This window comes from Neocloeon triangulifer, unplaced genomic scaffold (assembly GCF_031216515.1).
Source record: "Neocloeon triangulifer isolate White Clay Creek 2 clone unplaced genomic scaffold, ASM3121651v1 ptg000012l, whole genome shotgun sequence".
NCBI lineage: Eukaryota > Metazoa > Arthropoda > Insecta > Ephemeroptera > Baetidae > Neocloeon > Neocloeon triangulifer.
In genome coordinates this window covers 14,868,914-14,881,859 of record NW_026775554.1, presented here as the reverse complement: position 1 = coordinate 14,881,859, position 12,946 = coordinate 14,868,914, and the positions used below count along the sequence as shown (strand labels likewise).

The 12,946-nt window shown below is 35.7% G+C and overlaps 1 protein-coding gene across 2 annotated transcripts in view; it reads left to right on the top strand.

Annotated features, from left to right (window-relative positions):
* LOC132198179 (rho GTPase-activating protein 20-like) overlaps nucleotides 1-12,946 on the top strand; it is a 204,856-nt gene that overhangs the window by 11,787 nt on the left and 180,123 nt on the right. For both annotated transcript variants that reach the window (XM_059622038.1, XM_059622037.1), the window contains exons 2-4: nucleotides 1,767-2,022; nucleotides 2,816-3,009; nucleotides 6,780-6,825. In XM_059622038.1, coding sequence (XP_059478021.1) covers nucleotides 1,767-2,022; nucleotides 2,816-3,009; nucleotides 6,780-6,825 — 496 coding nt within the window. The remainder of the gene's footprint in view (nucleotides 1-1,766; nucleotides 2,023-2,815; nucleotides 3,010-6,779; nucleotides 6,826-12,946) is intronic.

Sequence of the window (12,946 nt, the reverse complement as noted above, 5' to 3'; positions counted from 1 at the left end):
CGCATGTACACCTTCTCGAGTTGCTACAATCTGCATGCGAAGCAATGATATTTTGATGAGGTGCGAAATGCGAAGAAGTGAGAGAAGGGAATAACGGGCCGGTTTGCTTGTCGGCGGTGCTCACGCTTGCATGGCACCCACACCGAAACGCGCTCATATTGCTCACTGACCCTCGTCGCGCTAACGAAAAATAGAGAAGCCGAAAACCGGCTGCTTGATGATATTTATTTTGTACACTCTAATTTCTTCTCTCACTCGCTTTTGTTTCTTCCACTGGCTCAGCACGCGAATTTCTCTCCGCAGCCAACGGAACCGTCCGACAAAGCCGCCACAAATATGAAAGATTACTCGGAACGAATCCTATTTAAAACTATGCAGCGAAACCTGATACTTTTTTATACAAGTTTCCTCGCGCGCGGGGTACTCAAGAGGCTGCCGACGAGATGTAAAATATTATGTGTCGATGGAAAATAGACACTCAAGTATTTTATGATGTGTTGCCTCTTTTTACTCATTCTAAATGCATAAACCAGTGTCCTTTGTTCTTGAAAAGTTATGGAGGGACGTTGAGCCAATGTCTCTACAGACAAGAAATAATTTGAAATTTCATTTTTGTGGATCGCCAGATGTTAAGTTAAAATTTAAACTATCATAATTGGTTTATTAAAAAAAAAATGACAATATAATTATGAATGGCTTTATTTTATTTTTTTTTGCAATATATTAACAGAAGTTAAAAATAAATTACAAACACACATCAAACCTTCTATTGCAAATAATTTCTCTGAAGTGTCCCATAAATTTTTTGGTAGAATTTTTTTCTACTGGCCAAAAGGTATTTATCGTATTTATTATAAGCAAACATGTTTAACCGTACAAATTAAAGTAGAATAAAAGTTAAAAATTTCCACTCCTTGACCTTAGAATGTTATTGCAAATTATTCAGCCTTTGCTAGAGTCTCTTTATTCATCTGTCAATTGTTGAAAACAATTTATTTAAAAAATTTACCTTAAAAAATTAAAATTCTTTTTCCTGAATAATAATATCACACTTAATTAGAGTATGCAAGTTTCCATCTGAAACCAAACAGCGCCCTTTCCGCAAAACTCCTTCCTCTTCAGACGAGGCGTTTTCTCCTCTTTCGCACCCATGCTTGAATTTGTTTTGTAAAAAAAAATCGTTGTGCATAATTACAAGACGTGTGTGATGGCGAATCACAGGCACACCCTTAAGCCGGGTACCAAAAAGTTGGTTTATGATCTCAAGCCCGTGACATGCGACTTCCGTCGGGTGCATAATTGCATTAAACTGGCCCGCCCATCAGAAAGAACAATTAAAGTCAATTGCTAACAAAATATACAATTGACCTCGTTATGTACTCACCTCTGAAAATTGTTTATCCTGAGTGCACTCATGTACTGCCCTTTTTTTATTATTGGAGATTTGCTTTGATTTGAACCAAGGCGGATAAATTTTGATATTAAAATGAATTTAATTAATATAATTTCATTCAACAAATGATAAAAATAGTTTTTTTTTTTAACTCATGTAGCTGTCTTGCGAAAGTACCAAAAATACACACCCAATTACTTTAATTTTTTTAACATAGACAATTTTATTTGCCAAGGAAAAGTTACATCATACGACGCAGTAAATACTATAAGCTTAAAATAGCCACATATTTTATTGCCACAAGTTTTACCTTAAAAGTCACGCTTGGCTAAATCAGCACACTAAAGCGTTCTCCGTTTGCTCTTTCTTTCAGGTGGCGGCCCGTAGCGGCGACACGATACACAACTTGGTCTCGCCGATCCTCGACGAGTTTCAACTTGTGGCGGACCTGAATGGTCCAGCGCCCTATGAGAGAAGTCCTGACCACCCGAACGGTGTCCCTGTGGGCACCGGGTACGTCCTTTTGCTGGCAGGGTCGAGAGCGTTGGTCGACGAGAAGGCTGACGTTGCCTCGCTCGAGGGTGACATTCTGCTGGTTGAAACAAAACAGGGCCATTCTACGAAAGCAGGTAATTTAATTTTCATATTATGCAATTAATCTATTTTGCAATTGTTCTATTTTATAGTCAAGCACATTTATTATATTAGATCTTGACAGTTAAAAGCTATAATTATTCAAAATTTTCTACTGATTTCACTTCAACATAAAAAAGTTTTGTGATTTGATGTAAGCCACTATAAGCTGAGCCTTATATTTTGTTGATATGCCATGCACAGTTTCCACAACCAAATCTGTAGCAATAATTAGGAGCGACAACAGTGATTCATGCTGTGTTTGCTATGTGGTGAAAAATGCACCCAATATCATCTGGCCAGGTGCAAAAACCGAGTTCTATGTATTAATGACCATTCTAAAAATAAGTGAAAAGACTTTGAAAACCTTGTCGCAAAGTATATTAATTGTTTCTGTGAAAATTTTTATCTATGTTGAAAGATATACTCAAATGAGTTGAAATTAAAATCACTATGCATATAGGCCATCTCAACTTGCCGATAGAGGATTAGATATAATGTGTTCCATAAGATAAACAGGTGTTTGTCTTTTTAAATATAATTTTCTTGTTTGTTTAAAAGATTTTTATACAAAACAATCAACTTTGACAGAGAGCTAACAGAGAAAGCTGCTCAACAATCTGAACAACTAGATATTTAAAAAAAAAATAATCAGAAAATATTTTAAATACAGTTTAAAAACTATTTATATAATAATAAAAATAATTTGCAATAGTAAAATTACTTAAAAATATTATTATGATTAAAAAGAAAAAGTATAACAAATTCAAATAACTTGAATAATTGTAGGACTTGACCCACGGCTATATTTGGCGGAGGAGCTGTACTGGAGTGAAAAAGAGCACTGCGAAGCCCTGGCATCTGCGAACGAACTTTACGGCAAGCCCTTGCAGCGTCTGGGGTGCCTGAACGCTTTTGAGCAGGACATGATTTTCGGCACCCTTGTCGATTTCCAGAGGGAAACCTGGCAGAGGTGCCTGGAGGTAGGCAACCATTTCCACCTTGCCCCCTACCCATACAGATACTGTGCATATATATCTTTCTTTTCTTAATCGCGCATCGAGGCCACCAGCATGCTCATTGTTATTCACCTTGCGTGAGCATGCTGCTGGTGACACAAAATCTCCTTCGTCTCTGTAGCACAATCAGCCCGCAGATTGCGATCTATACTAACACACGACCAGATTTATTACACGCGGCCCGCATTTTGTCACTATAAGCATAGTTACCCTGCTCAAAATGCGGCGGACACTTGATCTGCTCGATAATTAGCAAAGGCCTCTAAACGTCGAGCGTCGTTATTTTAAATTTACACACACGGTATACGAGCAGCAGGTGTTGCTGTCACGCAGGTTGCATATCAAGCAGGCTGAAGCGATAATTTTTACCTTTGCGGTGCTGCCCCCTACGTGGAAAATAAGTACATTTTAAAGTACGTTTTTTAATAATGATGCGTATTTATATTTTAAATATTGTTCAAATTGTTTAAATGGTGAATAACTATGAAAAAAAGTTTAATCGCAATTTATAACAGGAAAAACCATTGCCTATTATTTTTGTTTAGAGTGAGTTCACGGCTATCTGTTTAACATTAAGATCTCAATTATGTTAGTCTTTCCATTGAAAGTCATATGAAATTTTGTTGTTTAAATTAATTTCTCAAATTTGATTCCAAAAAGATTGAATAGTTATCATCATTGGAATAAAATTTAATGAAACAAAAAATTTCATGCAAAATCAGTTACATATAAAATTGAAGTGAAAACATAGGGATTTTTCTCTTATATAACTTTTTTTTAATTTTTTTGTAAAAAAGTATCTGTAGTAAAAAAAAGATCGATTTCGTTTTTTTTTCACTTTTATGAACGTTTCATCAAGTTCTTCACTCAGATTATTTTTTACATGCAAATTTTGCATTTAAGCTTTGGATTTGCTAGTCGTGTTTGGTGAGACGACAAATGATTACCGTAATTTACACACTTTTTATTATTTGAACGCTATTTACTCGAGTCGCTGAACCTTCCTGTACAAATTTGAGTGCTTTTTCAATAAACACAGTGTTGCACTCAACAAAAAGTCTCGCAAGAGAATTATAATTGCGGTGCGGAGCAAGTTGCAAAAATATGTGCAGTCTGAAGCAACATAAATCATTTTGCGCAACAATTAAATTTACAGCTTCTTCACATTCAAGCACGGGAAAAACGCTTTGAGTTAAAACGTCTCGACATGAGCAGAGTAATTCCATCGCAGCATGGGACATCCCAGAAGCAGCAGATGGATGACTTGGCTTTTTTCGTCGTGCAAATTGCTACATGCGCACAGGGCACATTAGGACGGTTGTTTTCTTAAATTTATTGATTCAGTCAGTCCGTTTGCAAAAATAACAACTCCCTGCAATGAAACGAATTTTGACGCAATTACCATGCAAGAGAATGAGGGAGATTTTACGCGTTTTGCTATTGTAGAAAAGGACGGAGAGAAAATAAAAGAAGGAATTTTTCTTGTTCACGCTGGCACCACCGTTAAATCATTTTTGATATTTCATTTCCGAGCACAAAGCGTTTGAGATTCTTTTTTCTTCGATTGTTTTGCGCGCGCGAGTGCAGAGATCGTCGAGGCGTAGCTAGCTGTTTAAATTAATAACAGGCATGTCTTGAACTAAATGGACTGTTAATTAAATAAAGGCGCAGCGCAAATAAATAATCGCATTGTGTGGCATTCCCATCACGGTCAACAATAAATAACTCTAATAAAACAGTTATGAATTTTCGCGCCTCCCCATTCCGAATGAAAACATTCGCAAATTGCCTGTTTTTATTTCTTATGTGCACCATTAGCAAAGTGGAGACCATAGGAGCATTCCTTAGTTTCTAAGATTGAAATCTTTCATTTCTTTTAAACACGACCTATGCATCCCATATTTGGAGAACGGGTGATTTATATCTGTTGACAGACGCCCGGCGGTAGACCTTTTTCTGGTTCACTAAAACTTATCAATGTGAGTGATTGCTTCCTATAGACAGTTGATTGAACGAAATGATAGAACCGTTGCTGCACAAGCAGGCATAGCTCAAGAAAAAGTATATTATTGAAAAGTTTATACAGAAGTATAAATTTGTATGAGAATTTGAGAATGGCCTTAAAAATAATACAAAAAGAAATATAGCAATATATATTAACTAATTTTTTTTATATGTTTTGATAAATTTCAAATTAACTCCATAGCTAAAGAAAATTGGTATTTTGATATCGTTCGCGTTCACTTTTTCATTTCGTTGTACTTTCACTATAAAAGGTTAAAATTTATTGAATTAAGAACAATATGACTATTAAAAAAAAGCAGAAAACAGGTCAAGTTCAGCTTATATTGCAGGCAAAAATAAAATTCAGTTAATTTAAATATAATGTAGTTAATTAATAATGGCTTTCTCCAGCTGCAAGAACGAAAGAGCAAAATATTAACTTTTGGTCCATCTGCTGCACTAGCAAATGAGTCACACTGCTATATCTATACATGCTACATAGTTTCGCGGGAAAAGAACGGGAAACACGGCTGCAATAATGTGAAAGAGCATCCCTGCGCGAAAAAACAAGAATGAAAACTGGCTGTCAGAATGTGTGCGGCTGGTCAGCGCATAGTATAATGGGCAGAGCAAAAAGGTCCACTGCTGAGATGGGAGATCGTGATGGTCACGCTCTGAAAAAGCAGAGCACGCCAACTCCCGCAATGTCATTAACGGCGGCCAACACAACTCGGTAATAAAATAAAACGCCGGCAATTGCACCGAATTCGTTCGGACACGCTGCATTTAACAACCTGATAATTCCACTTAATTTCGCACCTCTTTTTTCCGAATTTCTCATTGTGTGCGGCGGCTGGGCGCCAAAGTGACATTCCTGTTTTTCGCCTTTTCACGCTTGCCGATTCTCAACGCCCGTCTCGCAATTTGGGTTGTGTTTAATTGAATGACATTCTTGTTTTGGAACATCCTTTCATAAGAGAAAGAAAATAAAAACAATATTTTTTTTAATGGCATGCAAAAAATTAATTCTTTACAAGATGTCAGATCGTTGAAAATGGTGATCAAAATTTTTTGGCGGATTTTCCAAGAACCTGTGAGAAACAAAAAATTTGATTTGTTAAAAGATACACTTATCCAATTGATCTGATTATCTCTGTGATTATCTTTTGCTATTGAAATTTTTTCTTTAATAAGGCATTAGTTTCATTTTACGAGTAAAATATAATCTCCCTGCAGTTCTGCACGTTTGATGCAATTTAACATCCAAAAAGAACAGAGAAATGTGATTGCATAAAATTTCTTGCACATTTTTTTTCAAACGAATGTCTTTTCCGATCTGCATTTTTAATTCTGCTTCAAGTTAATATTTAATTAGTGTGTAGCCTATAGTACCTAAAGTGTTTAGAGGAAACATTTAGTGTAAATTAAAATCACTCAGTTTTGCATCCTTCTTTTTCCGCCACCATGTTTGAGTAATTTTTTTTATTCATTGTACATGCAGTAAATCAGCGGACAACTTTCAAAAATGCTTGTCATACCATTTTATACTGTTCCAGCAGCGGTATAGAAACTCTTTTGCCTATCGGGCTATAAACGCAGCGTGCGCCAGAGTCAACCCAAAATTAGCATTTTCTTTTTTACGCATCATATAATTTTGCACCAAGTCCCAATTTCTCTTTCTGATGAAACCTCGTGATTTGTTCCAATAACAAATTGCCACCTTGTTTCAGCTGGAGCAGTGCCTCAAGTCCTGGAATCCAGACAAAACTACCTTTGGTGAGTTCAAAAATTTCTTAGTTCGTTTTTTCACTTCTATAGCGGTGTCGAATTTCGGCATATGGGCCATCAGGATAAATTTATGCGATCGATCGCGCAGATTGTAGCGCTCCGTCGGAGCGACCGACGGGCACAAAATAATATTTTGACCGTGGCCTTGAACGTGAAAGTGGTCGGTCGGTTGGTCCATCGCTTTGCAGCCGCCGCCGTCTCATCCTGGCAAAAACGACCTCAGGGTAACTTTTCAAGATGTTTAAAGGACCGCCCCCGCTCCATCGAAAGCGATCTGGAACGATCCACTTTCGAGACCAGTCACGCCGCTTCTGATGTGAGGGAGACGACAATGGTCCCTCGATTGGTATCGTACGCCGTCCACATGATCGATTGAGACATTGGAATTTGTTTTTTTTAGCCGAATAAGACGAAGTGTCCTCGAATGAAGTGGTACCATAGATATTTCAGATTGAAAATTAGAAAAAAAGATCAATTGTCAATTTTAATATTCAAATGAAGAAATAATTTATGAAATGCTATAAGTGATGATTTATTTTAGATTTTAGGAAATAATAGTAAACAATAATAAAAAAAATACTTGATTTTTGTTTGAAAATTGTGCAGAAAACAAACACAATTAAAATGCAAGTTTCAATTAATCATAATTTTTTATTATGAATTTAGAATTTAAGCATCAGAGTAGACATTAAAAAGGGCTGTGCATAAGTTAAAATGCATATTAATCGGAAAAGGGCCATATTTACTTAAAATTACGAGACATATATGGCAAAGAATTTTGTTTATATTAATCAACAACTTCTTAAATTATGTTTTTATTTAATTTTTGTTTGCATGTTATTAAATTGTTTTTAGAAAGCATAAAATAATTAGTTTTTAGTCATTTGATTGTTGAGCGAATTTCGGTTCAAATTTTCATGTCTCACGCGGCACTTATTTCCGAGACGTTTCCCTTTTACTCTGTAATTTAACACGCCTTCTTGTTGTAACAACTGTTATGAGTGGCCAGGAAGCGACCAGCTTGAGGACCACCACGATTACACTGCGCAATGCACTCTCACTCAGCAAGTTTGCAGTGACAGAGGGAAAGTTAAAATTGCATGCGCAAATTGGGAATCTGCAGGACCATTTCCATTCATCTCTGCAATGGATCTGTAGGAAGTTGCAAAATTTAAGTACAATAATTGTAGAGAGGAATTTTCTTGTCGTATGAAAATATTGTATTTTTTCATCAAGTTATTGGATTTAAATTATAACTTGATGCCTCAGAAGCACTTCACACAGTAATTAGTGTGAAGTAAAAAGTGAGTAAGATTATCAATCATAAAAAGCAATTAAATTATTTTTTCAATATTTTCTTTTAAATTTAATTTACTGATCCTCCTATTAGATGTCAACGGATTCGGTTTTCAGAAGAGCACCAATTAAATAATTATTTTTTACTCTGCTGTTCTCTCTCTCTCGCCGTTGGTCCATTAACGCAAAATCCATTAGGCGATTGATTTGCACGTTTGCGCACTCAAGTCTTTTCAATATCAGAAGTCACGCGCTTTTGATGGATCCACGACTCCCTGCACATCGCGAGGGGTCACACGTCCAGAGAGAGGTCCTCATTTCTCTGCGTCGAGACCCAGAACTCGTGCTTTACGATTATCCAGGGTGTCTGCGGACAAATGAAATTTCCTTGTCTTTTTCTTCCTTCTTGAAGTGCATCACGTGACCGGCGCTTAATTGCGCGCACGGCTTCTTGCGATGAAAGTGACGCGACCTCTGGTGCTCCCTAGGTTTTGTGTCGAGTCCCTTTGGCCTAGATTATTTTTTATCCAAGAGAGAGCCTTTGTTTAGCTAATGACCCTCTGAGCATTACTCTTAATTAACTTTAATTTCTCTTCAGCACCGTATTAACGAATCAAAATAACGTTACGTTTGAAAAAGACTTATCCTTCAACTTTCAATTTTGCATGGTTATTGTTTAGGCAATTTTTTTTTATTAAAATACTTCATATTATTGAAGATGAGAGCTGTATAATTATTAAAAATAAACATGTCAAAATAACCAAATTTTCTTTTCATAGTTGATATTCAAGAGGAATTAAGAAAGAATAAATTAATAAAAAGCACAAATCCAGCAATATTTTTATTTATATTTAATTGATATCTTAAATTTCTGCAATGTCTTACGAAGAAAGTCGCGCGAGAAAAATATAAAATGAAAGTGCGATGAAAAAACAAGATTAATTCTCTCCGAAAAGGCTACAAAATTATACACTCTTCCACAAGTTTAATGAGCCAAAGGTGAGTCAGCAGCAGGAGAGAGATGAGCCCCGAAACAAAGAATTAACTTATCATTTGGCATTGATTAAAATATTAAAAGGCTGCGTGCGAGTTATTTCCATATTAAATCGACCCCGTGACCTCTGGCCAAGTGTCCGCGGGCAAAATCGTGCGCTTGCTGAGGGCGATGAAAGCGAGATCTGTTGAAGCGCAACATAGTCCAAGAGTCCATCTAGCGAGCGGTAGTCATTCACTCTTGAGCCAGCGTGTACCTGCAGAGTTGCATGTTGTGTACTACACATTCAAGGAGTCGCTCGACCTACTATCCGCAGGGGTCACTCGCGGTACATACCGTTTTGACGTTTATTACCTGTGCGCAGGAACGCGTCCGATTTTTCAAGATCGTTTTGCGATTTTTGTGTTACAGGGCAGTGCGAGGAAAAACATACAAATCGGAATTTAAAAAATGTTTCTCTCCCAATAAATGAGAGATTCACATTTTTATCTACTTAATTGTTTATTTTTTATTTATTATAATTTTTTCTTTTATGTTTTTAAGCATTTAAATGGAGTGAAAAGACTACATTTTTTACTCGTCATTATCCTCAAACCTTTTAACTTCAGTAACTAAGTTCATATATTATACGTAACAAAATAAAATTGCAAAAATTGACTTCCTACAGTTTACAAATCATCTGGCTTTTACTCTTGATTATTTATTTTTCAATAATTCAATTCAATGCAAATATTACTTTAATTAGAGCTGTGCATTGATCATTCCTAACCTTATCCGCGAATAGGAGAAAACTTAATTGACAATAGGGAATCGTTGGAATCGGAACAGATAAATTTACCCTCGGTCAGTAGCTCTGGACCGATTATCTTATCATCATCATCTTAATTGGAGATAATTAATTACAAGGAAAATCAATACTTTGAGCATAGATGAACGGGACATGGCACAATGTTTATTATCAGATCAGAAAGATCTATCTGGACCATTTTCTATCACTGCCCTTAGCTCGCAAGTTCTGTCTTTAATTACAGCCCATCCAACAATGCGAACACAACACGGCTGTAAATCACTAAATCTGCGCATTCCAGACCACTTTCTCGCCTTGAAAACAAAAACATCGCCTTCGTGTAGCTCTCAACATTCCCCTTTGGTCCCGTTTTGCTGGTGGCTGCAATGGACCACCAAGTGAACCGCGCGCGTTATTAATTATCAAAAAAGCCGCATGTTCTTTTAGATCTGTATCTTTGCAAAAATACTTCGTGTTTTCACCGCCATAAACTATAATGCGAGTTCTGCTTTTCGAACGTGCGGCGAAATTATATTTTGACTAAACAACTTAGTTGCTCCAAAAAGCATTTACTTTTTTTAGCCTGAAGATATTTTTTTTTAAGCAGATTCAGCCTCTTATTTTTTACATTGATCTACAGTGAAATTGAATTAAAAAATTAATGATTCAATGCCACGGTTAAGAGTCCGCTGAAATATTTAAACTTGCATAATTAATTTGCTGTTATTAAAATAGAGCAAGGATAAAATAAAGCAAAGGATTTTTTCTTTTATACAAAAATTGACAAAAAGGGAATTTACTCGAATTTTGTAAAACTGCACATTTTTTGTTCAATTTACCCTCACTCTTTATATTAAATTTGTGCAAGTTGAAATAAGAAATATGTCAGTGATTTTTAATAATTTCTTAGCTTGAATTATTAAATTGATTCTAAACCTGCATTTGATTGACAACGTGTAAAAGTTTATCTGAAGTTCTAAGATTTGACCACAATCACTGTCAGAAACATTGGGCGTCTGCATTTTGGTAAATCGTTCTTTTGACGTTCTGGACGCCTAAACTAAACGCCCATACTGCTTTCATAGACAAATCATTCTTTATGCGTTCACTTTCTCGCCACGCCGAATTAAAATCTCTGATCTCATTTCGGGCACCTCTCTTTGAAATTAATTATCAACTATTGCTTATCATGCTGTCGAGCGCAGTTTGGAAGTGTTTTTTCTGCTCTGCACCAACTCCTAGCATGAGGCTGCATCAATTACCGCGTGTAAACGCCGTGGCAAATCGAATCTTGACCTTTCGATCATTAACCCGCCGCCGCGCGCATTCTCTCAATTTCTTTCCGTGAGATGAAAAACCGCGACTGCTTCCTTTTCCAGCAGATTGCGGCACGGAGATGGGCATTTGCATAAACCACATGAGCGAGCGAAATCTGCCCGTTTTGTGCTCGCCGCGGCGCCATACTGGGACACTGAATGGAGTTGGCACGCAGGGAATTCGTTCTGGTGGAAATTGCCATCATTCTCCACTGCGTGCTGCTTTTTCATCTTTTTTAACGATATTTTCACTCTGAAACGCGCTGTGAAGTCTTCTCGATCCCTAATGTTTCTCAATATTTTTCCCTTCCATAATTTCATTTTCATAAATCAGTTTAAAAACTGCTTTTTCATAGATTGGGCAAATCAATTTTTTAGTAATATTTTCTTGATATATTATTCTGTTATCTTTTTGAACTAAATTATAAGAAAAACATAATAACTGCAAAAATTAGATCTGCCTAGAATTTATTCAACCTCATACATGACTTATATGACGTTGGAAAATACTTTCAAAAATTAATTTTATTTTTAATTGATGTGTACATTTGTTTCAGAAATTAATTTCCTTCATTTGCTGTGAGTAATGAAAAAATATCAGTAAATCATTAATTTACATATTTTTCAAGAGGTTAAAAATAAATTTGGCATTTCATGTCAATTTCAGCGGACGTTGATCTCGTATTTTTTGTAAACGTCATTCCCGAATACCCCCAGCTTTATATTTTTGCAACAATCCGGGGTAAACCTGGCGAAAAGATTAGCTCTTTACTGGAGATGGGTTAAAATAAGATCACTGTGCAAGTAGGCGACTTTTTGCCTCACTTGACCAGCGGCTGCAGAGCGCGTCCATTTTAATAATTACACACCATTCGCAACGAGACGTTTCTCTTCCACTGAATAAAAGCAATTGCATCCAGTTAGATATACATGAAGTGAACCGCGGCGGCAATTAATTTGCCAGACAGAAGGCTATTAATTAGCAATCGGTCGGTCTTTTCAATAGAGTATGCGCTGCTAAATTGCCAGCATCCATCTCTGTCTGACAGAAATTTGATCCAAGTTTTTGCATGCCACAAAAGTACATTTAAATTTATTTAAAAATACAAGCAAATAATATAAAAAAAATAATTTGTTCACAATTTTTAACGATTTATTTATATTAATTGATTATTAATTGATTATTTTTAAATTAATTTTTTTATTTTATATTATTATAGTTATGTTAGCCAATACTTTTAGCTTCCTATAATTTAGTGACCTGGATATATTTCCGTTGTTAAATTAGCTTAATTATATTTATAATAGTTGAATGAATCAAAATATGTCATCTTTGAAATGCTAGGGTTAGACTTGAAGTATTTTAAATTGGGAGCTGAACTTAAATTTTATTGTATTTTCGTAAATTATATTCAATCAAAAGATTTTAATTGTCACAACTTATTTAAATATTCAACAATATTGAATAGTATGATTGCAATAGATCTCATAATTCTAACTCTACGTTCAGCTAAATTTTGACGGAAATATAAGAAGAACATTTACTTTGAATTTTAAAATTAGATTAAATTTTCCATAAAGCAACAATTATTTTTATTCTTTAAAAATAATTACCCCTTGGATTTCGCATGACACTTAAAATAAAATGAAAACAACGTTTATATAAGAGCTCAGCCTTTAATTTTCCATGTGTACCGCAGTGGAGGAGACAAGTAA